We start from the raw sequence: 27,979 nt of genomic DNA on the forward strand, positions 1-27,979 counted from the left end.
ATATTTATTCACCCCATATTCATCTTGAGTAAGTTTACAAACCACAAATCAAGCATTACTCTTTCCTAGTCCTGTGCAAGAATGTCAAACAAAACTGTTACCATATAATAATAATAAAAAAAGGTATACTCACAACTGCATAATCTCAGTGTAGCAACAAATCCCCCAGTCTTATGTGGGAAACCCCCCACATCTAAAGGATGTTTACAAAACCACAGAAGGAACAAATATTACTCTTAGAGGCACTTTTCTTTGTAGAACCTCACACAACTGGCCTCCATAGAGCAAATGGAGGACTCAAGTCCAGAAGTCAGCTGGAACATGTTGCAGCCTCACCAGAACAACCATCAAGTGCACCCAATCTGCCCAAGACTGATCTCTTCCACAAAATTATCCCTTGCAAACACCCAGCTATGACTTCTCCAAATGGAAGAAAGTAGTTCATGACCTAAAAGAGTTTTTTTAGAAAAAAAAGCATAGGAAGAGAGAGATTGATGCTGGATCAAATCCAAGGTCTGATTAGTTCAATATCATACCTTCTACAAAAGTCATTCTTATTAGGCACTTATTGCATGGTGTTATATTAGATCTGGTCTGGAGAAAAATAAAGTTTGAAGAAGGTCTGTTATCTCCTTTAAGACGTTTGTACTGAAATATATTTTTACTTACTATGTAAGATAGAACATTACCATGATCTAGCTATTTCTCATTTTTATTACGTGTGACAGACTGAGACTACAACCTGAGAACTATGACAATCCCCAATGCACATATGCACTCCCTCTTTATATCTACATGAGACACACACTGTCACTTCCACATTCATTGACTAGCACGACAAGTGTATTTAAGGACAGTACACATGCAAATTCCGGGCAAGAGAGTTTCTGTCTTCTCAAAAACACCTTCACAAACTGAAGTGTAGCAGAGGTAGTACCGGTGACTAACTGTAGAACATAAACATGATCAGGGTCCTCCTGAGCTGTGGTACTAAAGAACAGGTACTTTTCCAGTTGATCAGTACGACAATAAACTGTCCTTCAGCATAAACATTGTAAGACAAGTCTGGTGATCCTAAACCCCACAGTGCCCCACCCCCCCATCCCCCAACGTATACACAGGTTTGTTCAGATCATATCCAAGTTCCTGGACATCAAGCTATAGTTACTTTAGTCTGTCATGGTAAGGTATGTGAGAGTAACTTCGGACATGAGGTGTCATACTGTGTACAATCATCCTCTGCTCACAGGACACTTTTCCAGCCTCAAGTCAACACACACGAGAGTGCTTTCCACAAAGGCAGAACGTTTTAGCTAAGTAGCCTTCTGTGCAATCAGAAAGCATAAAATTTTTCCCTGGAGTGCTGCATAATTCCTGCTGCTTGACCTCAGCCTTCAGCAGGATTCTCTCCTGCAATACTAGGTAAGTCACACTGGGTAGTGAGAAAAAATTATTATAAGCAACCTAGCAAAGGACAGATCGTCACTTACTGCTTATCATTTGTTCTACTCAAATGAGAACCATCGCTCAATAATGGCAGTGTTGTGCTATTTTGCTGGGTGACTGGAGTAGTTGATGAATTATTTCTGTACAAATTCACTACTGCACGTAGGAACTTGCCTCTCACAGAATTATGGAACTCCCTTTATGGAGAGCTAAGAAAAACAGTAAACTATTACAAGCTAATTCCTTTAGCTTGTTTTAACACCTCTAGAGCCCAATCTTACTGATTTAATAGAAAAAATGCTCTCATCTGCAAGTATTAGTGCCCAATCAACCCCCCCCTTCATTATCTATACCTTATTGAAATAAATAAGAGTCGTCACTCAAGCCCGTTTTTGGCTGAAGAAGATACACTCCTTCCTGAGAGTCTTTATGTCTTTCTAAATAATAAAAGCCTACTGAATGTCTATTGGACATCTAATTATCTTATGTTACATTATTGGCACCAGTACCTGTAACAGAATACTGAAAAAGTATTTTCTTCTGCAGAGTTCACTTCAGCTTTAAAATTTTGAAGATGTCTGCTATTCTGTTTTGTATTACAAGTTTCCCTGATTGCCAGGTAAATCTTCAAAGTCTATAGTTCTATTCCAAAATTACATAGATCCAAACAACAAATTAATGAAAGAAAAAAAAAATCATAGTAACAGGTGCAAGTTGTGCTCTGGCTCAGAAAATCCTCAAGTAGCAAGCTGCTGGAGAACATCGTGAGGAAGTAGTAAAATATGCCCATTTTATTGCAATACTGGTTTTGACAATACTATTGGTCACTATATACTAGTGTAGACAGCAGTAGTGAAATCTTTTGGATTGACCTTAATTTCTGCTACTTTATTCAGTTATATAGAAGCAGCCCACTATCCTTTGATACTCTGATCCTTGAACATCCTTTGATGTTCAAGAAATAGCATGTTTTCAGTACTTTCTCAGATTTGTTTTGTAAGGGCATAGCCACATTACAGAACACTGCACCCAATTCTTAGACTGTACATCATTTGTGTCTGGTAGCATGCTGACACTCAAGTCGGTTCATTCCAGCCTCCCTCCTGACACTTCACATCACTAAGTGCTTCACTTCATTAAAAAGAGAGTCTAGACAACAGTGGTTGCTCCCTCTTCTCAAATAATGGAAATGACTATAAAGTAAATGAAGTCAGTAGTTATGTAGGGGGTTTTTCCTAAGCATTCCTTTTTATGGGGGTATTTTTTTTTTAATAGTGTTTTAAACCATTCTGTTTTCTGTTAATATTTCCAGTGGAATAACCACAAAGTTATCAATGAAAGAAACGTGGTCAAACTTGGAATTTACAGACCTCATTACCTCAAAGTTTTCAGAGAGGGAAAAGGAAGGGAAGGGGAGATGTTTGATGCTCACAGGACTAGAGCATTAAAAGAAAAAAAGAACTTGAGAAAATCCTCAGAAGTACTTTCTCATCATTGTCTTCTCCTTCAGCTTCATGGAAACAAAAACTTCAGAAGGAAACTACGCTCAGTAAAGATATACCTATTTTACAAGGCCTGGAGTTGGGATGGGAAACTCATAAGAGACAAGGAACAAGAAAGCTCAGATTTATTTCCCTCACCACCTCCCACATGTACACTAACTCAGCTATTTATTTTTTTAGACACCTCAAAAGGCTGTATTATAGCCCATTTTATTGGAGACAAGACTTAACCATTACAACTCAGCCTCAGTTTCATTACATTAGAAGTGGCAGACATTCTATGTCATAGAGAAAAGCCAGATCAAACAAATCCTTCTTCCTCTTGTTCTCACTCATTGTCTGAGGAAGAATATTTACCTATGAACCATTAACACCTACATTCCCTTGGAAAAGGTAACAAAAATCAAGTACAAAACAGAATGAGAGTGAACCAAGAAGCAGAGCACCTTCTAGCATCTAAGTACTGGCATATGGCAGTTTTAAAATTACGAGATAGCTTATTTAAAAAAAGTGGTCCAAGCTATTTTTTGTTTTCTGGAAGTTGAAGTTTAGCTGTTAAGTTTTTTAACTTAAAAGCTTCAGCATCTCATATGTCCTAGTCTATGATTATAGGCAACATTTTAAATGTCTAAGAATTCTAGTTGTACTAACAGAATAAAGCTACCTTAATGTTAATACTTAGCTCAATTATTTCTCCTTGTGCTGCAGATCTTAGCTGTTCAACATACTTTTCAAAAGCCAAATACATCCCTGTCAATCAATATATTTTTTAAAATAAATGCAACAATACTGAATCTAAAAGGCCATGTCTAGGTTGCAATTAAGTTAATTACCCTCACTGATTAATTGATGATTACTGGGACTTACCTGAATGAAACTAGACCAGAAAATAAACAAATGTGCTCATCAGAATAAAGGTAAACAAAGTTTAAGGTTTTAAACTTATTTTCCCCCAAAACACATTTTTTAATTCCATAATCAGAAGTCATCAGTAAGAGTCCATTCCCATTTGTGTACAAAAATAATGCAAACCATAGAAGCACAAAAAAGTTTTTGAAAATTATTTGCCCGAAACTTAGTTCAGTACCAAGTTCACATTAGAAGCCTTTCCACTTTTCAAATAACAGTTAGAGGGTACAGCTGGTAGGAAAGACAAGCAGGAAGAAAGCCTGCGTAACAGCAGCAAACATGAAATTTGAAGAACTATGATTTTGACAATGGCAGCTTTAAGCAATAAACTTCCCAATGTAAATAGGAACAGGAGAGGCCTCTCATACAACCTGTTTTGTCATCCACTTGTTAAAAACAATTTCAAACAGGGAGAAAGGGTGGACAGTAAGAATGCTAACACACAATTACTATATTACAGTTCGATTCACCTTACAGCTGTCTATTAGCTCTTCTCTACCAGAAAACACTCCACTTCATCAAGTTCTTACACAAGCCATTTTTCTGTTTCCTTTCTCAGGATAATTACTTTTCCTGTAGCTGGCTACATTGAAGTTTAGAGCTTGTTTACACTAACAGCTAAATCCGGCATTTTCTACTCCAATTAGGGAGCCGCTACACACTAATAGATGAGCTACTTCTTAAATAGCTTCCACTTGTCACAGAGGCCAGCAGACAGACTTCTCTATGACAACTGTTTGAAATGAAGATATAGAAGAGAAGAATGAGTGAACGTATATACATAAGAACACTGGAAAAGAAAGGAATCTGACAACCACAGCCAAAAAAAAAAACCTAATCAAAACCAAAAGCATTACTACAGGAACCGGAGACTGAACTGCAAGGTTCTTTTTCTCAGAACAGAAGTTACAGATGTCATACATACAGCCAACTCAGGCTGAAGACAGACAGGTTTTTTTGTTTGTGTTCTGTTTTTGATTGTGCTCCCCCCACCGCAACCCCCGAGTCTCTACCTTCCCCCCAAGCATATAGATACCAGCTTTTAAATCTGGTTGGGCACCATTTCTACCATAGCCACCAGGGTTTGGCGTCTTCAGTCAAATACTCACTCCTGGATCCATCTGTCCCATTTTCACAGTACGATGCCACTGTAATATAGCATATAATGAGAGAATTTTTTAAACCCTTGAGAGAAGAACATAAAAGTGCGTGACAACACTTTGTTGTACAATAATTATAGTCTCCACTGCTCTTTATCTTATTCGCAATAGACAGCTTTTCAGAGTAATTAACTAAAACGAAGCTGAATTGTTTAACGAGTCTCTAAAGCTGTTTGCTGCACTGGGTACTGCTAGAGTTTTAACTTCTCAAGCATATGCACTTCATCAATTCGATCAACTAAAAGCCAGGGCTGTCCATGTATATTTTTTAGACAATTTGTGTCTTCCAGGCACTTCTGTCACAAACTTAAAAGTTTTCTATAACAGAACGCCACAGGAAGACAGGATTAGGATGAGTAAGGACACAGTTCAGATGGCCCAGTGATGATTTCTTAAATTATACTGTCAGTATTAACTTCAAAAGTAAGAACACACACACAAAAAAATCACCACACAGCTGTACTGAATTTTGACAGGAATTCCTCATAGGATAGCAATGCTAGGATATTTCACAGTCAATAGACATTCCCATTTTTAATTAATATGCAGTAAATTGTGTATTATCTATTTATATAGCTAATAGGAATTCCCTTTTATTACTCATAAGTTTTATGAATTTTTTAAAGGTTTTTTAAAATAGCTTAGTGTTTTTCTTCATTACCTCTTACTTAAATGAATGAGACAAAACATCAAATAGGTTGTCTCCAGAAGATCTGAGACTCCACCTAGGCTCTCTGCATTTCAATTTCCTTTTTCAGAATTAGGGAAGATGCAAAAGCAAGAAGTGGAACAGTGTGCTTAATACAGAAAAACTGAATACTACACATGTCACTTGTGAATAATTATCCTTCTTCAGCAACTCTTAAATTTAAATTTTTATATGCAGGATGCTAAACATCAACCAGTAAATCCCACATCCTTTAAAAAGTGGTTATAATTCTGACAAAGAAGAAGGCCTGAGACTAAGAAGGCTATTAAAAAAGCCAATTCTACAATTACCAAGTCTCTAGTCAGAAGCATGCGTCTCTACTTTGAACATATACCATAAAGGTACTTTAAAACCTAGTTATTTTTGATATCACAAAAAGCAAAGAAATCACTGCAGACCTCAAGAGAAACATTCTCCATGAAATTAATCTTTGTTACAAGCAGATCCTGCCTTAACAAGGGTCAGAAATAACCAAAACCAATCCAGAACAAGACTTAGGCCAAGCCCATATCCAAGTGAGTAATCCATATTTAGAAATAATTTCTCAGTCTTTAGATAGACGCTTTTTTTGTGTTACAACAAGTTTTTAAGCATTTCTAATACTGCACTTGGAAGTATATTCACAAGCTTAGGGAAAAAGAAAATTAAGTCCTCTTATTTGTAGGAGACTGTAGTTTTCCATTTGGTCTCTTTAATACTTTGCCTGCCAAGAAGGCTCAGGTTTATTATGTATATGAGTAACTTTAAAATGGTTTAAGGTAATAAAGCCATTTATCTTAACCCTGTTCAATTTTATGTTGAAGAAAGAAAAAACTCTTTTCTTACATCTTCTGAAATTAAGAACTATAGCTCTTGCAAATGGAAGAGTCAACTTCCTCAAGGGAAGAAATGTTTAGAAAGTGTTACCTAAATGTCGTGGAGGGACACAACTCTATTTTACATCCATTTTCTCACCTAGTATTTTAGTAGAAGAGGGAGGGGAAAAAAAGTAATATCTCATTTAGGTCAACTAGAATCCAAAGGGAAGATACATCTTAGCATGCCCTTGAATGGAAATTCTGGCCACAGGCTGGTGGTTGGAACTTGTTGAGTTTTCTTAAGTTGCTTCTTAAAAGTAATAAAATATTTCTCTCCAAGAAAAGATATAAGTGAAAACCCTCCTTCTTTGGGTTTCAGAAGCAGCATGGCACCTCCACATGACTTCTCCACCCATAACAGAACTATCACTTTCCTAAAGAAAATGCATATACTATTCAGAAGATCACTCTATAGTGAAAGGACAGCATCCCTCAGAATTTCCCTTCTATCTCCAACAATCAAAATGATTATTTTGGGTCTTATTATAAGGTTTAGTTCTAGAACCATGTGGGGAGCTTTATGGGACAATGATTTCTGCCTCTACATTAGTAATCTTCCAAAATTAAATGAGAAACAGTTGTTAACATGGGTCCTGATCTATATGCTTAAGCACCTCAACTTCAACTTGATTTCAAAGGAGGCACAGAAATGCAAATATTTACAGGATAGAGAGGCATAATCTTTAAATTTTATGGGCATAAGTCCCTGTTATACGACAAGACGCAGACATTCCAGGCAGTGCTGCAAACTGCATTCCAACAAATACCACAATCTAGTAGGAGTTAGCTCATGCAAATCAGTAACGGTATTTTCACAATTTGAAAACAACTGTTAAAGGAGAACATTGTGATGAGTTTTATAGTAAAAGCTGTTATTCAATGCTAGAAAATACTTAGACTTCAAGTCAGCTTATTTTTAAAGAAATCTTCGATTTCTTATTGACAGTAAATTAATTTTTTCAGTAGATTTTGTAGGACTAAATTGATCACTTTCAGACTAGGAAGGAGTTCATATCCACACAATCCCCGTCATTTTCCATTGTTCATCTTAGACTACTGCTACTTAAATGATCAGTTGTTTCATAGTTATGCCCATAACCTTTGGTCTACAATAAAAAAGTTACTTAAAATAGTATATGGTAGTAAAAAAAAAAAAATAATAAAAAAATCAATGCCTTTATATTTTTCCTTTTCCAAAGCCATACAGTTTATAGCTCTAAATCTTATAGCCTAAACATGCTACTTTCAGTGTCCAATGCCATAAAATCACAAAATGTACATGACTATTCATGCAAGATCTCCTTAAATTTAAATGAAACTCTTCTTCTCTGGTTGTGGTTATCTGCTGGTTTCACAGATAGGAAAGAGAGAAAAATCAGTTACCCACGAGTTTATCACTGCAACCCTTTTTAAGTTGTTGTTTGGTTGGTTTTTTTGAAAGTACAAATTTATAGAACATCAATTACAGAAGAACCTCTTCTGTACTACCATAGCATTTTCTTGCCTCTAACAAAAACAAGCTCAGTTAGCTTACTGATAATTTTAAGAACAGCCTCATTGCTGTGCTGTGAAAATCATAAATACAGAACTGTTCTTTTTGCTCCATGTTCCCTTTCCCCTGAGATATATTTCACCTCTATTAGGATTCTAGATCAAAAGCTTTTGTTTCATTAATCTGAAGAACATTGTATTGGGAACTAGGTACAAACAGATATATATCACAAAGCCAACCAAATTCTCCCCCTCACCTCCCACTTCAGTGGGAGTTTGGGCAGGCCCTAATTTATAAGAAATGGTATGGGTTCACTACAAATGAAGGCATCTGTAGCTTAAGAAATGACTCCATAGTCAAACTTATTTAGCATGTCTTCATCTTAGTGCCAATAAATAGCCCGTTACATATTTTGACAGGACAATTAGTTCCCAATGCTACCAAATACCATTTTATAGAATAAACTTAATGCTTTATCAGCCTCTTGTACCTCATTATTGACCACACAAAAGTAGTACTAGAAGTACTGATCTAGAAAAACAAAATGGGTATCAAACAAATGCAAGTGCAACAAGTTGAGATCTCCAGACAATCTTCTGTCACAGTAACAGGATGCAGTACAGGACAACAGCTTTCAGAAGGTAATTCTACCACAGACACACATAAGAAAGCTCTGTAGCCAACCTGTTACTAGCCACACTTGTAACAGATTGGGTGAGGTGTGGTTTGTGGTTGTTTGTTTTTTTTTTTTAATTAAAACCCCCCACCCTGGTAACAGATTCCTAGACTACTCTGTTGGAAAGGACTTTTGGAGATCATTAACCCAAACCTCATTAAAATTTGACCCAATTAGATCAAGTTTTCTATTACACTGTTTAGTTTTCAGCTCCTCCAAGGATGGAGTTAGTAAAACTCTCTCTGGGCAGCCCATTCCCAGTGCTGGATCATGCCAAGGTCGAATTCCCTTACCCATCTAGTTGGAATTACTCTTGCCACAACTTCCTTGCTGCCCCTTCTCCTGTTGCTGAGCACCTCCAAAACAGCTTGGTCTTCTCTATATTCCTCCTCCTCATTTGTTAGTTGAAGTAATGCGATTTCCTCTTAATCTTCTTTTCTTATGCACCGAACAAACTCAATTCTCTCGGCATATATTGTCATCTGGCTCTCTGGCTATTACGGTGCCCTCCATCGGACTCATTCTACTTTGTCACTACCTGTCTTTTACTAAGGAACTCACTGGTCGCAGCGTTGGCAGAATAGACTCACAAATGCTGCTCCAGTGTGTCTCACAAAAGAAATGATTGCTTTCTTCAGATTGCTGGCTACATTGCTAATACAGCACAATATGGCATCATCAGCTGCCTTTGTGGCAACGATGCAATGCTGACTCATGTTCAACTGGGCATCCAACAGAACCCCTACGCCCTTTTCTGTGGAGCTGCTCCCAGCCAGGTTACCCTCAGCCTGTATCATTGCTTATTCTGGGTCAGACACAGAAGTATGCACTCCAGTATTAATCCCCAAGGTATACCACTAGCACAAGGTCATCTATCGAACTTTGTACTGCGGATCACCATCTTTTGAGCCTGGCAGTCTACCTAACCACTCACTTGCCGAGTTGGTATCTCGCCCTCTTGGCTTTAAGAATACTATGGGAGACTTACATCGAAGGCTTTGCTAAAAAAGTTAGAGAAAATGCACTGTGCCCTCCCTATCTACAAGCCAGTCGTGTCATCATAGAAGGCAACTGGGTTGCACAACCTGCCTTCAGTAAATCAAGATTTACTGTTCCCAATTCCCTTTTTGTCTTTCACATCCTTGGAAAAAGCTTCCAAAGGATTTACTCCATACACATGCTCACAGTTTTTCAGACATTCCTTTTTGCCCTGCTTGAAAACAGATATGTTTGCCTTTTCCAGACACTGAGGAACCTCCCAGTTGTGGTGACTTCTCAATGAGGATAGAAGCCAGCCTCACAATGACATCAGCCATCATCCCTGGATGCACACCACTTTGTGCCACTGATATGCCATTCAGCAACTGGCTTAATGACTCCCTAGCTCTCACCATCTACTGCAGGTAATGCCTCACTCTCACAAACTACATCAGTACACTCAGGGGCCTGGGAGGCCCGAGGACAAATCTTACCACTAAAAATAGGTAAAAAAAGGCACAAAGTACCTCAGCATTTTCCTTGTCTTCCATTACTAGACCCTTACCCATTGAGCTGTGGCCCCACATTTTCTTTAGCCTTCCAGTTGTTGCCCCCATCCTTCTTGTTCCTTCCCACACCACTCATGAATTCCAACGCTAGCTGAGCTTTGGCCTTCCTAACACCATACCAGCATACTCGGGCAGTATCTCTGTATTTCTTTTAGGTAGCTTATACAGAGAAGGTGAAAGCAGGTATTTACTTTTTGTGTTTTAAGGGCCCAGAGCTCCCACTGAGGAGCTTAGCTGCCTGCACTTACAGGCATCTCTGATATCACACAGCTGTTGATTCAGATTGCTGTGAAGAAATGAAAGACCTATAAGAAGCCACCTCAGCAGGGACTCCCCTCACATCACCCAGGAGCTGCTTTTAAGCTGAGGCTTTTAAGCAGCTCCCAGTCTGAGCTAGACTGCTGCCATACCTGTGCCTGGGCACATAGCCCAATTGACACACACCCTGACTCACAGACCTTACATAGTGGCTTGACCTCACACCTGCTGTGTCACTACCGACACGCCTGGTGCCACTGGACTGTTGGCTGAACCTGGTTGCTGTTACCAGACATGCCCTCCTCTCCTTTATCACATACTGTGGGGTTGCTTCCACAGTAATGATACAGCTCCTGTGCCTGCTTTGTCCCAGCTAGCCTTCCCTCACCTTCCCCTTGCTGCTCCCTGGCACATCTAAGCTCAGTCAGGCACCATGCCACACTTGTTTAGTTTTCTGCATGTCAAAATGAGCCATTCTTGTGCTTTGAGAAGGTTATTCTTGAAGATCAGCCAGCTCTCCAGAGCGCCTTTGGAATTCAGACCAGTCTTCCACTCAATCCTCCCAAGCAGATCCCCAAACAAGATCTGCTCTTCTGTAGTACACTGTTCCAATCCTACTAATTTTGCTCGCTTCTTCCAGGACTTTAGTTTCCTGCCTTGCACAATATCCACAATTGGTTGTTCTTTGCTTGTGAGTAACAGGTCTAGCTCAGCACCTCCCTGAGAAAGTTTTTTTATGCTCTTGGGAAACATGCTTTTTTATTTCAAGTCAGTTTAACAACCTCTTTCCGTTACCGCAAAATTTGCTTTCAGATGAACGACAACACAAGGCAATTCACACTTGTATACTTATGTACAGAGCCTTTCATCACGGCTACAATATCACATCACAATATCACAGCTACCATAATCTCCAATTCCACCTTTTTGGCACAGTATCCACATTTTACAATCCATTTGAAAAACAACTTTTACTTACCTGTCAAAAATATTCATGTGCCACTTTTGTTGCATAAACACACAAAATAATGCTCTTCAGCAGGGAACTAACATAGTGCCTGAACTGATATATGCCTTCTGTTGCAACATGAGGGCAGGAGGAAGTGCTGGATCACGTATTCCCACTATTCTTTTCATGTATCTCTTAACAGCTGAGCAAAGCTGCACCAGCGTAAGTCGTTTTCTGACTGTTCAACAGACATCACACCAAAGACAGTTACAGTTTACACTGAAGTTTCATATTAGCTACTGCTAAATGCTATATTCATGCATAAACATCAAGACTCTTATTTCTTGGCTTTCACAGGATTTAATACCTTGAACACTTCAGGTCATAAGTACTATTAGCACTTGTATTCAAAATTTGTCTTTTGATGCAAACAGATGAGAAAAGTACATACTATTCTGTTTACAAGTAACTATATTTAAAAGCATATTATCAGAAAAAGGACAGTCTCACCTTGAAATGATTCACAGGGTGTATCAGTTGATGTGCTAGCATCATGTGCTGATGAAGCCTGAACATTATCCAAATTATTTTCTTCGGATTTTGAGCCCAGATTTCCGAGAACCGCCTCCTCTTCTCTACTTGAAGTATGCACAAGAGAAGATGCAGTTTCACCATAGAGTCGTTTCAGTACTTTCCCTATGAATACTGTGGGGCAAGAAATTTTTTTTAAACAGAAAGAAATGCAGTGATTTAAAGGTATTTTACTACTTTAAAAATCTGGCAACTAATTGATACAAGATAATTTCTCTCACATTCGATGCAAGTTTGTCTTTGTTAGTCCCTACCTCTCATAGGTAAAATGAAAATTAATATATTAAAGTCACAATTAGGGTCAGAAAAGCAGCTTTAAAACCCCAGAGTTCACTAGCAAGGTTACATTTGAAGTCTTCTACTTGACTGCATTTAGGCAATAACAGTACATTTACAGATAAAACATACATTTTTTTTTAAAGTTTCTTTTAAAACAAGTATCTTCCCACACAAGTGTTACAAGGCTGCTCAAAATGCAGGTCTCTTCTGGCACAGGGGCAACTGCAATTGAATCACTCATTAAAATCAGTAAGCTACAACTATTTAATCACATCAAAACCTAGAAGTAGACAGCAGCAGAAACACATGGTAACCCAATTATTTCTACAGAATTAGCAGTATTCTTATATGCCTCTTCCTCTTATGAGCCCCTTTCCGACGACACTAGCAATCTGCTACTAGTTACTCAAATGCAAGCATGATTTAATTAAAGAAAATATATGCAAATAATCTACTCATCAACAAAACTATCATCTTTATATGGAAGCATGCACAATTTGATCACTTAAAGCTATGTATTATATCAAAATACAAAGTAATACTAAAAGCTTTTATCTGTTTCAGCCCCAGTTTCACTAATTCTACATGATCAAGCAGATATTGCAGGACAAGGCGGAAAGAAGGAAAAGAGAAATTTGGAAAAACACATCTAAACACTAATTTTAAATTTAATATACAGTGTATGGACACTATACAAGCAACCTGGTGCAGATTCTTAACAAAATAATTCTGCCAAGTCAAAAGGCCTTACACTGTTAAAAGAATGGCTCCTACTGCAGTGTAACAGACGAACATACTATCACCACATAACTTTCTTCAACAAATTACTTTCCTTCACAACTGAAAAAAAATCACCTTCATTGAGCTGGGAAATCCTTGAACCACCAGTCCTTGATAGATAATTTTTTCCTCCACATCTACCTCGGCAATGTGCTTCAATTATCAGGTAAATGACTAACTGAGGGAGAATGTTTTATCAGATGTTTTTGAGCTCTTACTTGTTTATAAGTGATCACTTACTCTTTGCTTGTGTCCAATCTCTTGAATAATTGGTAGGCTTATGAAAGGCCTATGACAAGATGTAAGCCTGAAGAGGTACTTGTGCAGAAAGCTTTGCTTATGAAGCCCAGATTTTAGTTTTTCTATGCATATCCATCATTCAGTAATAAAAACATGTGACAAGCTACCAGCAATGTCAAGTAGGCACGATACATTTTATAAATTGCGAGTTAAGACTACCGCTCCCAGAAGGAGAGCCATCAACAAGTGATTGTATTTTCTTTTCGTAAGGTCCCCCTGTCAGGATATTCTGCAGCTAGGAAGACAAAACCCACAATCACTCCCCTTAAAGCAGAGCTAGAGAAAGCAGACAGAAATAAGCAGTGTAGTAAGACAAAGTTAAGTGCCTTTTGCAGATCTCTGACTCTAAAGCAAGTTATCCAAGAGGTTTATACCGGATCCTGTCCCTGAGTACTGCAACTAATCCTGCAGCATTTTAATGAACTCCAGTAGAGCCCTTACTAAATGTCATGGTTTAATGCCAGTAGGTGGCTAAGTCCCACACAACTGCTCACTCGCTGCCCCCCATGTGGGATGGGAAAGAGAATCAGAAAGGTAGAATTGAGACAATTTGTGGGTTGAGATAAAGACAGTTCAATAGCTAAAGCAGAAGCTACGCACAGAAGCAAAGCAAAACAAAGAATTAATTCACCACTTCCCAGTGCCAGGCAGGTGTTCAGCCATCTCCAACGAAGTAGGGCTCCATCACACATAAGGGGTATTTCGGAAAACAAACGCCATTTCACCAAACATCTCCCCCTTCCTCCAGCTTTTATTGCTGAGCATGACATCATATGGTATGGAATATCCCTTTGGTCAGTTGGGGTCTGCTGTCCCGGCTCTGTCTCCTCCCAAATATTCTTGTGCCCCTCCAGCCTACTTGCTGGTGGGGTGGGGGTGCGCAACAGAGAAGGCCTTGGCACTGTGCCAGCACTGCTCAGCAATAACCAAGACACTGGTGGGTTATCAACACTATTTTCACCACAAATCCAAAAAAAAACCAGCACTGTAGGAGCTGTTATGAAGAAAACTCACTCTAGCACAGCCAAAACCAGTACACAAATGAACATTCAAGCACTTGTACTGAGGAAGTTGTTCTTCTAAAGCAATGATCATTGTGAAACTGATGAATCTATAAGTGGAAATACATTTTATCCAAATCTGCTGAGAGCCAGCCTTCTCATAGATACAGTGAGTTTTATGCTCCCCATCTTGAAATCTGATTTCTCTAGTCATCTGTTCAATTACCCCCACAAAACAATAACTTGACTCTTTTCTTTCCTTTTTAGAATATAGGGACCAAATTTATACACACATTAGCACTGCTTCAGAAAACAATATGAGACCAGTTTTGATCAATAATTCCTTCTCGTTTGCATGGGGGCTCTCCCCATCACTAATACCCGTGCTTGAGAAAGCAAGCTGAAACAATGCCTGTCTTCAGATGATGTGAATACTGAGGAAAGCATTCTTTCAGAAAAATCTCTCTCGCTTCAAAATAAACACCTAGATCAGTAGCATTGGCAGATTTTCTTCAGCAAAGGTGTGGATTAGCTGCCAACACCAAAGCAGCATCCAATCTTACAGGCTGGAGTTTTCAGCAGATGCAGGAAGCAGCAGCTGGGTGCAGAATGGGGGAGTTCTTTGCTGCCCGCAGCGCTTTCACACTTGCGTCAGTGCACATCAGCAGTGCAACACTGTCTCTTAAGACTAGTAACTCCGAATAGCCGTAACAGAAAGGAAATGAGCAGTGGGCACACCCAGGCATGACAAGGTCCCTGTTTGAAACTTAATGTATTTCAAGCCTTCTGAAGACAGCAGGAAGCAATGTATCACAACAGTACACCTCCCTTGGGAGAATGAAGAAGGTGGTATCACTAGAGAGCATCTGAAAAGACTGACTGATCTAGTCTGAACTATTTGGAAACCTAAGTATATTCTAGCCTGAAGGAAAAAAAAAAACCACAACAACAAACCCCCCCCCCCACAACAACCAACCACAAAACAAAACCTGCCTGCAGCCCGAAACTTTTCTGAACAAGTTTGTCCTGCGTATCAGTGAATAAGGAAATTAGGCTCTGAGGAATATCTATCCTGCCATACTCAGCAGCTTTACATGCTCCAAAGTAGCACTCTGCAGTTAAAAGTCTGAGCTGAGCTACCACAACATTTTTCAGATGACAGAGAATCCTCTTTCCTCAGGGTTTTATTGCTGCAATTATTTAAGAAAAGATATCCTGTGATATCCATGAGCATTGGCTTAACCACAGGAGATTGGTCTTGCCTGATGCTAAAGAGCAGTTTTTCTCCCCTATTCAAAACCCTCCTTAACTTGATGTCTTTGGCACTATGCAGGCCCAGAGATCAAATCATCTGGTAAGAATTGCTCAAATCCTTAAAAATAATGACCTGTTAACATGAGATTAGCAATAAAGAAAATTCAAGGAAAAATATCTACTACCAGAGATGTATCCTATCAGATAGATGTAACCTATCAGAGCTCCAAAACGCAATAAGACTTGCTCTCACCTTACCTGTAGCACAGCCCAGTACATACAGTTATTTGTTGCTACTGTTTTCCAGTCAACTAACTGATACGAGGATCTGTACAGATTCATGCCATCTTTCAAGAGACCAATCTGGGAACACTTTTTCACTTTTCACTGATGTTTCTAAACAAGCACATACATTTTGAGATGTGTTTTTAAAAACACCACAAGAAAAGATAAGTGAGACCACAGAAAGACGAGATACTATTTGGAGTCAGAACCAATGAGAATTGCCACATTCACACACAGCATTAATGCACAAGGTACAAGGGAGTGAATTTAATACATTCTACTGGGTGTTTTTGAGTATATTCTTGAAAATTGTATTCACATATTACAAAACCCGGTGTTCCAGTCTGGAAGAGAAAGAATAGTTTGAGGGGAATTATCTCTGGAACTGAGCCCATAATTGAACAGGAAAGAGATGTGAACAGCAAAAAGCAGCCAGCTATGAGGCAAAAAGGGGAAGCCTTGTCGCACAAACGTACCTCTCCTCTTAGGATAAAGCAGTGTCTGGGAACTAACAGACAAGAAACTGGAAGCGAGAGAGGGAAGCAGGTAAGCTAAGCAGTTTAGGGGCCAGGAATGGCAGTGATGTGGATGCAGCTGAAAGCAACATAGAATATTTATTAGCATTAAATCTTCATTGTTTCCAACTGTGCTTACTTCCTTACAAAATCTGGGCCAGCAAATACTAATCCAAGAAGTTTTGTAGGGCACAGACCAGGCAAGAATTAATAAGAGGAAGACTTCAGTTCACCCAGTCCACGGTAAGTCTTTAAAAACTACCACAGTAGCCTATTATGGCTCTATTTCTCTGGAGTATAATTGATAGCTCATTACTCCCAACCTACCAAAGACTAAGGATGCTTTCAGAGTTCTACAGGGAATGTATTCTGCAACATGAAGAAAAATGTCCCTATAGCTATAAATTATTGAAGGAACGCATAGCTCTGAACACCTGGTCACAGTGGCAACTGGAGAAAGCTCTAAACCTAGGTTAGATGAATGAGTACAGCCCAGGGACCACCATATTTTGGAGTTCTGTGTTACCATGGCAGACTTTGTTGCCATTTTAGTTCCGAGTAGCATGTGGGAAGATTTTTCCACTGCTCATGTCTCCAATACCCAAACAGAAGAGCAAATAAAATTGTGAAGAAGTGCTTGCCACGCTTTGTGTGCTTTCACCTCCAGGAATCTGACAGGACTTTAATACTACAATGGGTAAATTATTTATGCCGTCAGATATAGTGTTGAAAACAAGACACCAAAGGTGAGCAAAGGTGAGAGATGCATTAGGTTTTTTTACAATCATTAACTAAAGATGACCTTGAGTTCTGAATTTACCTGGATTTGCCAGATATCAGATTGTGTGTGAACACATGGCAGGGGTTGGTGGGCATGAGTTGTGTGTGCCACACCAGCTTTGTGGAATAGATTGAATACAGCTCAAGATTATATAAAGGAACTTCATGTTAGAACTAGGCATATGGTCAAAAGGAGGTACTGCACAGTAATAATATTAACTGAAATGCCTGGCCCAAATCCTAAAGGTTTTAAGAAATTCTTTGCACTTTTGCTGTAGGGGAAGACCAGGCTACACTGACACTGCCTTCACTAACAAGGTTATAAAGATTAAAGAAAGAAATACAACCTCATGGATTCTTTTGCCTTCAGGGGTGTGGGGCCACTCTGCACTTAAGAGGAACAAGCAAATGTTCCTCTTAAACATTAAAAAAACCCCCAACATTCTAAAGTGGAGATTACTAAGATGGAGGTGACCACAGATGAAAATCTGTGTGTTTTATCAATCATTAGACTCAGCCACTAGTACAATGACAATGTGATCCAAGATCCTACTGGGCCAAGTATTTTTTACATCCGAGACAGGAAAATGAACTACATTAATATATAAATCTAGAGAGATCTCGCCAAAAACCTTGTACAGCCTTAAGTCCGCTGTGTACAAACCAGCTGAACTGAAACCTGAGCAGACACAGAGAAGAGTTTTTACAATAACCAGCAAGACATTGAAGAACAAGGAGAGCTTTGGCTGTTTAGCATAAGCAAACAAATGCCAAATAAATTTTAAGCTAGTAATGAGAAGTGTTACGTGGCTCAAGGATAAGATCACATTAGACCAGGGGTCCTCAAACTATGGCCCGCGGGCCAGGTACGGCCCCCCAGGGTCCTCAATCCAGCCCCCGGTATTTACAGAACCCCCCCGCCGGGGTTGGGGGGGAAACCAAGCAGCCGCAGATGCCTGCCTGCCACTTCATCCGCACGCCGGCCCCCTGGTTAAAAAGTTTGAGGACCCCTGCATTAGACCATCCCACAAAAATATTAGAAACTAATGGTGAATAAGAATTGCCAATCTTAACGCACTGATGAGCATCTAGAAGTATTGCAACATTCTTCTAATAAACTAACAGAAGAAAATAAAACAATGTAGTTAAAGAAGCCTCTTACATTGAGCTCTAACTCCTATAAATACTACACGGCTGACTGCAACAGAAAGGAATAGAACTAACTGCACTGAAGACTGCTTTTAATACTATATTCTTCACGGATCACTCCAGGGTTCCTTACATTTGGTTACTCATGTGTATGCAAACTAAGCCAGAGTTCAGATATATGTGATCACACTGGATCCTTTCATTTGTTAAAAGGAAACTAAGATACCTTCTGTCTGCTATTACAAAGATCACCAAGGAAAGAGTTTTCCTAACATAACGGTGGTAAATACTTTCCTTAACAAAATGGTGGATCATTAAAAAACCCCAGGTTCTTGATTCATTAAATGTATGATAGATTTAGACCACTGTATGATGCATTCAGACCAACATGAGGTCTAAAACAGATCTCTGAAATTAAAGCTAGCAAAAAAGACACATCATCACGTGTCAAACAGTACCAGGTAAGTTGACTTCCATTACGTACACTAACAGTGTACAAGACAAGTTACTAGTTATATTCACTGCATAGCTGCTGCTTTTTTAAAGGGGTAAAACCCACATAACATTTTAGTTCAATAACCATGATCCTGAACTTTACTTACTACTTCAGCAGCACCTAAGGCACAGTCACATTTAAATGGCAATACATAAAAATGTATAACACAAGTAATTCAGAGCATTAGGATGAGATTTTGCTTAGCTTCCTCACAGAAATCCCACTGACATCAAGTTTTCCACTTAAAGAAAAGGAAGCGTAATTTGGCTTATAGTAGTGGCAAATAACACAGTTTAAAAAGCCAAGAATGGAAAAGCTACTGTACTTTCATTCAAAGTAAAACTATATTTAAACACATGAACCTTCCTCACAGCTTTATTAAGAGTCTATGCCATATTACAGTGAAGTAACATATACAGTTATGTGGCTTCTGTGTACTTCCATAGCTTAAAAAAAATACCGTGGTCTTGTGTCTGAGATGTAGAGAGCTGTAAACACAGGATGAAGAAAGCAGTTGGTGTATTTCTGCAGTTAGAACAGTGTATTTCAGTTGGAAGGGGCCCACAATTATCATCTAGTCCAACTGTCTGGAAGTTTTCAGTAGAAAACTTCAATTCTAATAGACCTAGAGATGTAAAAAGGTTATATATTCTAGTCTTGTTTTACGAGTAGGTTTTCTATTTAATTTCAAAAGTGAAACAAATTCACTTTCCAGCTGAAAACATGTAACATTATCAAAATGCCCGGCCTTTTATTGAAAGCACTGAATGTTCATCCTGTGCAATGAGCTGAAGCAACACCACAAGATGTGTCTTTCCAGGACTTCCTCACTGATGAAAAGGAGCCGGTATTTTCAGAAGTGAGAACAAGCTGCAATAGGTACCAGGCTAGTTCCATGGCTTATTCTTGACAACTCATGTGTGGACGTAGTGAAGTACAAATACACCAGAAAACTGAAAAAGCACCAGGTCTCTACAGTTTGATGTAACAAAGCGAAGTATAACTCAAAGAAAGAGAGTGCAGAACACGTGCTAGCTAGTGATTCAAATTGTAGAAAGATCCTGAGCGTTCACCACAACTTTGTGAGAATAGTAAAAAGCCTCCTTCAAATAAATGCACTGTTTGGCATCTATGTATTAAACCAACACCACCTTAAGTTTCTTATGTACATAAACAAATTACCCACAAACACACACATGCCAACAGTGGAACCGCACTGCAGATTTATAATGATTCTCCTAGGGTTGACAAGATGACTTAAAGCTCAGTTAAGACTGTAACAAAAGCACTCTGAATAACTAAACAAATGAAGTTCTGAACAACATCAGAAATGTTCCTGTCCAGCTCAGTGTAGGAGGCAACAGTTTCCTCAAAAACATTTCTGTGGAGAATGCTTGCCATGTACTTTTGGCTACTTGCCATACATACTGTAAGTTTGTGAACATCATGTTTCTGAATTGGTTACCTTCTGCCTACTCAAATGCAATTTGGGCAGCAAGAATAAATGAAGTGGCATTAAGAGTGCTGAACACATTAGAACTCTGTGAAGCTTGCAAGTTGCCCTATTTGGTCTCTCTCTCCTACAAACATAAGTTTTCCAAAAAGAGAAGATTCAGGAATTTCTTATGAAACCATCCTATGTGTAAAATGTGTTAATATGCTATTTCTTCTAAAGCAGAAGATAGTACAGCAGAACAGAAGAGGACGGAAAGAGCAGACAGAATGATAATCCACATGCAGAACACATGGACAAGGCTTCATTAAAATGTTCAGTTCACCTCTGTAATGCATTATTACTCTGATACTCAAAAAGATTTAAATCCTTGAAGTCTCGTTTATGATGCAAGTATCCCATCGCCTATGAAAGCCATGACAAGACAGTTACTTTACAGCATGGTCAAAAACCCCCACGGAAGTGTTAAGGTTGGAAGGGACCTCTGGACATCATCTAGTCTAATCATAGTAGGATCAACTACAGCAGATTGCTTAGGGCCTTGCCTAGTTGAGTATAACAGCTCCGCTGCCTGGATAACCTCCTCTTCCCTAATCATGGCTGGACAGTCAGATCTCGACTGGAGATGGTCAAGGGGACCACTTGAAAGAGAGAGAGACCTAGATTTCATTAGGACCCAAAGCAACAGCATGTAAAGCATTTTAATTTTAAGAGACTGCTACATACAGAAAATGTTAGCTGGACTGCTATTCTTACCATCTAGCAGATGGAAGGAAGACTGCAAGATGGTAACTTCTGGCTAAGGGCTACTATTCGTTCCCTTAAATAATTACCCACAGTTTACTTGCTCTTTAATCATACAGGACAGCGTTTCATGTTTTAGGTATTTCAGATTCTTTCTGAAGGAGTGGCTCAGCTGGTCAAACTGATGAACAAAGGTCTTAACTCTGTATTTACTTGGCCTAATATACAGTGATTCTTCGATCATGGCTCTAAGTCTCAAAGACAAAGGTACCTGCTCTATATTTCAGACACTAGGAGCAAAATTCAGTTTGCAGTTAAGATGCCTAGCAGTAGACACATCAGACACTCCTCCACAGACCTAGTGTATACAAGACACCACTTCTGCCAACCAGCCACTGGGTACAAATGATAATGCAGAATACAAGCCCCCATTACAGTTAATGGAAATCAATACAGAGGACCTCTGAGGATAATTAATTTATTAATCATGACCCAAATTTCACAATACAAGAAGCGTGTATGTGCATGCACACACATGCATGTTCTAGCCCCAAGGGCAATGACTAGATATTTAAACTTTAACTTAAAAAAAAAAATAATCTTTGCACAGAGATCTCTTAGCTGCACAGAAGACTCCCAGAGACTTGGGACACCAGTTCAGCAACTACTAACAGACTAAAATCAAAGAGGAAAGGGAGGAATTAACTAGAACAAAACATTGCATGGCAGCTGAACAGGGTACCATTTTTCCACTCTGCCTCATTTTTGTATGACTTTCCCATTTCCAAAAATGTTCAAGCTGCCCAGATACATGAGAAAAAGACGACGACTACTGGAGTGACATGCAATTGCATTCTGTATAGCCTGACAGTTCAGATAATCATAATGGTATATCATATGTTTAAGAAGGGATGCTCTTGTTCCAGTCAGGAGCAGGAAAATGTAATTTTACTGCTACCAGCGAGGCCAGCCTTGCCAAGAGTGCCAACTTCCATTCTACCACAGACAGAGGCCATGCAAACCAAAGCAAAGCACTGTCATGGGAATAACAAAACTAGCCTTTTCAGAGGCGAGCAGGGGGTGGGGAAGTGTGAAATAAGCAGAATTCTAGCTGTGGTTGAAGTACAGTTTTAAGTCCATAGGAATGGGAAGATCCAATTTTACTGTATTTTGCTTTGTGTTCACAGTCTCCAAGTAGTCTTCATTCTGCAGGTGAAGCTATGGTAATAGACTTATGAGAGTAGCAAAAGGACAAAGCAGGATAAAAGTAACGACCCGAAAACCTGCTGCAGAAAATTCAGGCTGAAACTAACTATTACGTGAAAGAGGCACTTTTACACAAACACAGAAGCTAACATCTTATAAAATCTTCTGTTTGGTCAAAGAGGATGCCATTCTGCAGATCATCTACAACATCTTCAGTTTTCATACTTCAGACTTAAATGCATCTATCTATAAAATTTACAGTCCTTGTTTCCAAACAGCACTTCTATTCTCTGAAATTCTTTCTTGAGGAAGACACAAAATACTTCTTTGGCTTCAAATTTCAGGGTGGAATTCACTTGTACCTTAAGGCCAGAAAAAGCACTAGGTTATCTTGTCCGAATGACTGGAAGAAGTAATTTTACACACCTACCCACAGTGAGGCTAAACAATTTGTGTCTGAATATTTTTAATATATTTTAAAATACTCTGGAGGTGCTTCAAGAAGTAGAGGAACTCAATAGTTCACATGGGTTTTTTCCAGTACTTTTTCACCTTTGACATACACCCCCCCCCCACAACCATATTTGTTACATTTGAAAAGCTTGAGGTTTTTTGGCCTTGGTCCTTCTGCCTCGCCTTACTCTATTAAGGAGTCCTATTAAGGAGTCCTATATTACACAGTAATTTGTTTCCCGTGAAGATCTCCCTACAGGTTAGAAATCTTGATTCTAAAGTCTTTTGGTTTGGAAGGCACAGCCTCTCAGTCTCATATACCTTACTTTTAACTATCTGTCTTCGCAAAGAAAGCACTTTTTCGAAAAAAGGCTGTTTGCCCCATCTCCCCCGTGAGCTACTACCATCTGAGTCAGCGGGTATCAAGGAGTGTCGATTGCTTGGTTTTGTTTCTACTGGGACTACAGAAGTCCAGGATTAAGACTGAGTAGGAATACCATGAGAACTGATTATTTTTCAACTTGACTAGCTCCTTACACAATCCTTTAGTTCTACTAGCCTCATAAAACTTGAATGACAGCTTAAAGGGAAAAACTTGTACAGTTTTTGACAATGTCTACATGTAAGGTGGGAATGGTCCCTTTCCCAGTTTTAAAATTGATCTCATTAATATCCCATATAACATAGACAGTTTTACTCTTAACTGCTAAAGCTATTATTACATATTTAGTCAGAAAAAGGAGAACTCGTTTGTACTGTTTGGGAATCAAACAACAGAAGGATTTACTAGTATTCAAGATCACATGACTTCTGTGCTTGAACTACCAGCTATCAGCCGTTTGCATCTCATTATGGTTGTTAATCAAAATGTCATGAGGAGCCACGAAAGAAGCTCAGATGCTGCTGTTTTAAATCTAGTATGTAATACCAACTTTGCAATATCTAAGTTTGTCTCAAGACCTCTGACATTATTGTCACTGAAACAGCATCTATTAGTGTTCTACATGCCATGAGACATTAAAATCAGATGCTAATTGCCTAGATTTTACTCCTGTCTTATACTTTACTATAGTCCAGGAACCACATAGCGTGAAAAACTTCCAGTTTTGTACTCTAATACAGCAGTCCATAAACCATGGCTCTGTTACTCTTTTCACCTAGCACTAAGTTTTATAATATACGGTAAAACACTTTGTTATTCAAAACTCAGTAATATATTGTTCTCCTATCTTTGAGGCAACTTTTGAACAGCAGCAACTTACTTAAGTATATAGCACTTGTCAGGAACTGAAAAGAATACAGCGATTACATACCACACATTTATGTATTCACCTAAATTAATGAGTGACCCACAACGGAAGATTGTTTTACCAGACCAAGACTGGCCTGTGTGCATCCAGGCCAACACAGTTCATAGCAATTGCCAATACAAAAGAGTAAGTTATCCACTACAAAAAGTGGACATTTGCTCTGTCTTCTTAGCTTAGACGGAACTGATTCAGCTTCACAAAGCACCATCTGTGTCACACTGCAGTTTCACATCAGTAAGACTGGTATTGCATCTGTCAGCAAATTCTGCATGACTGTGTAGTTCACTGAGAATCTGACTAATAGATCATGCCATCCTGTCTCAACAAAGGCTTTAGAGCTCTCTCAGTAGGCCACCTTAATTGCAGCCACACGCTCCTAGACATCTAATAAACTTGACGTGACACAGATGATAAGAAGCTGCATAACCACCATGATGAGAATATCAGGATTTTGTTCCAGCTGTTCATAAGAACCCTGTCTGCCTTGTAGGGAAGCCTTGTAAGATGTGTACTGCTACTGCAGTCCTGGGAAAACAGAGCATCTTATCCATTATTTCAATTTGTGCATGCTATCCATTTTTCTAAGCATCTTTCACAACACGTTTCTCATACTGCACCATTACCTTGATCTTACCTAGCACAAACAGACCTCACTTCAACCATCTAAAGGTATCTCACCCACCCCTGCTAAAGAAGCTCAATTTTGCTGATTATAATTATTATTAATAATTTTGGGTACTCCAAGTTGGGCCAACTGTAAGCCATAGCTGTCAGAGACTCCCCTCTCTCTTCTGAGACAGATTTTTGGGTACAAAAGGTCAAAGAAAGCTGTGCACTTATCACTGGTCATCAAGACCAGTCCCCTGCCAGCACAGGTGTGAACTTCATAAATTTCAAAAAGTTTAAATCTTACTTCAACCTAAAGAACTCTTACCTGGATGCAAACAGCGTATGGTTTGAAGTGAACATCAAATTATATCTCAGCTGTATGGGCTAAAGTTAAATGTTATCATAGATGCTGGGGGGTAACATGGAAAACAAACAAATGGTATTAAAACGGCCTAAAGTACTGACATAAAAATAGCTGAAAACAGTAAAAAAAGTCATTCAGAGTTCAGACTACTGAAGAGGAAAAAATCTGGAAATTTAAGGAGACAGCTTGCTCCCTCTGCTCATATGAATCTAAAATGAAGCTCAATATACTAGTATTTAGAAAACAAAACATGAAACTGGCAAGGGTAACATCACTTGAGCACAGGCAAAAGTTCAACAAGACTTTGCATCATTTAAGTTATATTTAAAAGCAATCTTCATAAGTTCATATTATATAAAATATAACTATAACTGAATGTCTACATAGTTTTCTTTACGGAGAAATATATCACCCCTTCCTGTGATTTGAATATTTGACTACAACATAATATCCAACAATTTCTGCAAGCGTCCTCACATACACATATAACAGAAATCAGTATTATACCAAATATCCCATCATTACAAAGTACTGGAATTTTCAACAAAGGAGAATTTTTCTTTTCTTTCTAGTCATAAAGGGAGTTTTAATTTAAGCCATTAGGCAACCCTTAATAGAAACACAAACTTCTAGAGAACAGTTTTCAATCTTTTGAACTAAAGACAACTGAAAACAGAAGAAACTACATATTGCATACTGGAAATAACTCTTGTGCTGGGTTTGGCTGGGATAAAGTTTATTTTCTTCATAGTAGTTAGTATGGGGCTATGGGTTTTTTGACTTGTGCTGAAAACAGTTATTAATACAGGGATGTTTCCATTATTGCCAAGAAGTACTTACACAGAGCTGAGGCCTTTTCTGCCTCTCACCCCATCCCACCAGCAAGCAGGCTGTGGGTGCACAAGCACTGGGAGGGGACACAGCTGGGACAGCCGACCCCAACCAGCCCAAGGGATATCCCAGACCATATGACATAGTCCTCAGCATATGAAACTGGAGGAAGAAGAGGGAAGGAAGGGGGGGACATTCAGAGTGATGGCATTTGTCTTCCCTAGTAACCATTAAGTATGACAGAGCCTTGCTTTCCTGGGGATGGCTGAACACCTCCCTGGCGATGGGAAGTGGTGAATGAGTTCCTTGCTTTGCGTGTGCATGTGGGTTTTGCTTTAACTATTAAACTGTTTATTCATTTATTTATTTATCTCAGCTCTCGAGTTTTCTCACTTTTACCCTTCCAGTTCTCTCCCCATCCCACTGAGGGGGTGTAGGGCTTAGTTGCAAGCTGGGCTTTAAACCACAACACAATCTTAACTTTTTATGGATTGCTCTGAGATAGCCCATAGATCCCAGAAATCTACTGATAACACACTCAAAACTAGTGTTGAGTGAAAGCCATAATGCACTAACTGTTTAAAAAGGTAAAATAACCCCAAACCAACACACCAAAGTGGCACACATCACCCTTCCCCCATCTTACTACTCTAAGTAAGTAACACAAGTACATAGATCTGCTTCTAAAAATATCCTAATATGTTAAAACAGAGCCCTATCTATCTCTTGTGGACTTGCAGTGAGATAGAATGTCTCACTGCAAAGTAGGTAAGAATTGCTCCAAAGCATAATTTATAAGAAGAAGCCAATGCAAACCCACTCCCCTCCCCTCCAAAAAACCAGCCACCCCCACAAAACACAGAACCCCCAAGATGCATATTAACTTCTCCATCCCTTCTTACTAGCAGTTAAGGTTGGTAATGTGTACTACACCTGCACCAGTATCTTAACTCTACCCTCCAGCAGCTGGAATGCCACTCCATAACCCCTTCCCACAGTGTTACCTTGGGGCTGCACACTTCAAAAACAATGACTACAGCCTTAGAGATGCAACTAATGATGTTTAACAGCTACAAATTATGAAGGCTGTCGCAGAGAGAATAATCATCCAGCCAGTAATACATATAATGACAGCTGCTAGTACCTCTAGCCCTGTTAGAAATCATTAGTACATGAGCAACTGAAAACCAAGAAGCTCCACAAAACTCGAAAAACTTTGTACTTTATTAGTCACACCTGCCTCACCCTTTCCTGCAAAGTGAAGTGTATTTCACTTACCTGCACTTAGCTAAGAAAGATGGCTTACCATCCTTCAGCTATTAGGTTCTCTTCACTGACAACTAGACCCATCCTACAAACTATTGACCATCCCATTTATTCTATATTATGGTACAGCTCAGTACAAAACAGAAAACTTCAGTGTTCACTGGTTAACACAGACAAAAGTCTCTCTTCAACCTACTCCTAAACAGGAGCAAAAACAACTGTAAAGAGAAGTATCTAAACTCCTCCCACCCACCCCACCCCCCCCGCAGTCTGAGACATCTGTCTTTTTAAAAGCATATATAGTTTACACAAGAGAAAGTCAACAGTTTCCATATATGCCATCGGCTGCAGAGGCTGATCAGATAAGGTTGTAAACTCTTCCAATTTTGTTACCTTATCCCGGGTGACCATGCGGCACCCTGTCATCCTTGTGTTCCTTGCTGTATTTTCTTCCCAAATTGAAGTCATCACTCTTAGAGTGGCTGAAGGAAATATGACTGATTCCTAACTTTACATAGTCAAGCCAGTTACTTAGCATGATCGTTTCAGCTTTCTCTTCTACCCTATTGAAACAAGTAGTTATTTGACCTTTGTTTTTAAACAATTTGAGGGCTTTGTAATTTGCTTCCCCCACTCAACTATAGACTCCTATGTTTGTTTACCAATGAACGAACTTACTCTTCCCAACTCTCCTTCTCCCAGAGGACATAAATTTGTAATTCTCTGGTTTTCCTCAAAGTCAAACTAGAAGCAAAGCAGTTAATCCACCTGCCTTCTCCATTTCCTACAATAAGGCTGCATCTAAAAC

The 27,979-nt window shown here is 39.1% G+C and overlaps 1 protein-coding gene across 5 annotated transcripts in view; it reads right to left on the reverse strand.

The window, feature by feature from the left end:
* ERICH1 (glutamate rich 1) overlaps nucleotides 1–27,979 on the reverse strand; it is a 102,953-nt gene that overhangs the window by 73,892 nt on the left and 1,082 nt on the right. For 3 of the 5 annotated variants that reach the window (XR_008748093.1, XR_008748090.1, XR_008748092.1), the window contains exons 2-3: nucleotides 12,016–12,210; nucleotides 4,967–5,005 (exon numbers count right to left, since the gene is read on the reverse strand). Coding sequence is in view for 1 of the 5 variants with exons in the window: in XM_055810584.1 (XP_055666559.1) it covers nucleotides 12,016–12,210 (195 nt within the window). In the remaining 4 variants the exon portion in view is untranslated. The remainder of the gene's footprint in view (nucleotides 1–4,966; nucleotides 5,006–12,015; nucleotides 12,211–27,979) is intronic. The other 2 variants (XR_008748091.1, XM_055810584.1) reach the window with 1 other exon arrangement.

The sequence above is a fragment of the Falco peregrinus genome, chromosome 7, assembly GCF_023634155.1.
Source record: "Falco peregrinus isolate bFalPer1 chromosome 7, bFalPer1.pri, whole genome shotgun sequence".
Lineage (NCBI taxonomy): Eukaryota > Metazoa > Chordata > Aves > Falconiformes > Falconidae > Falco > Falco peregrinus.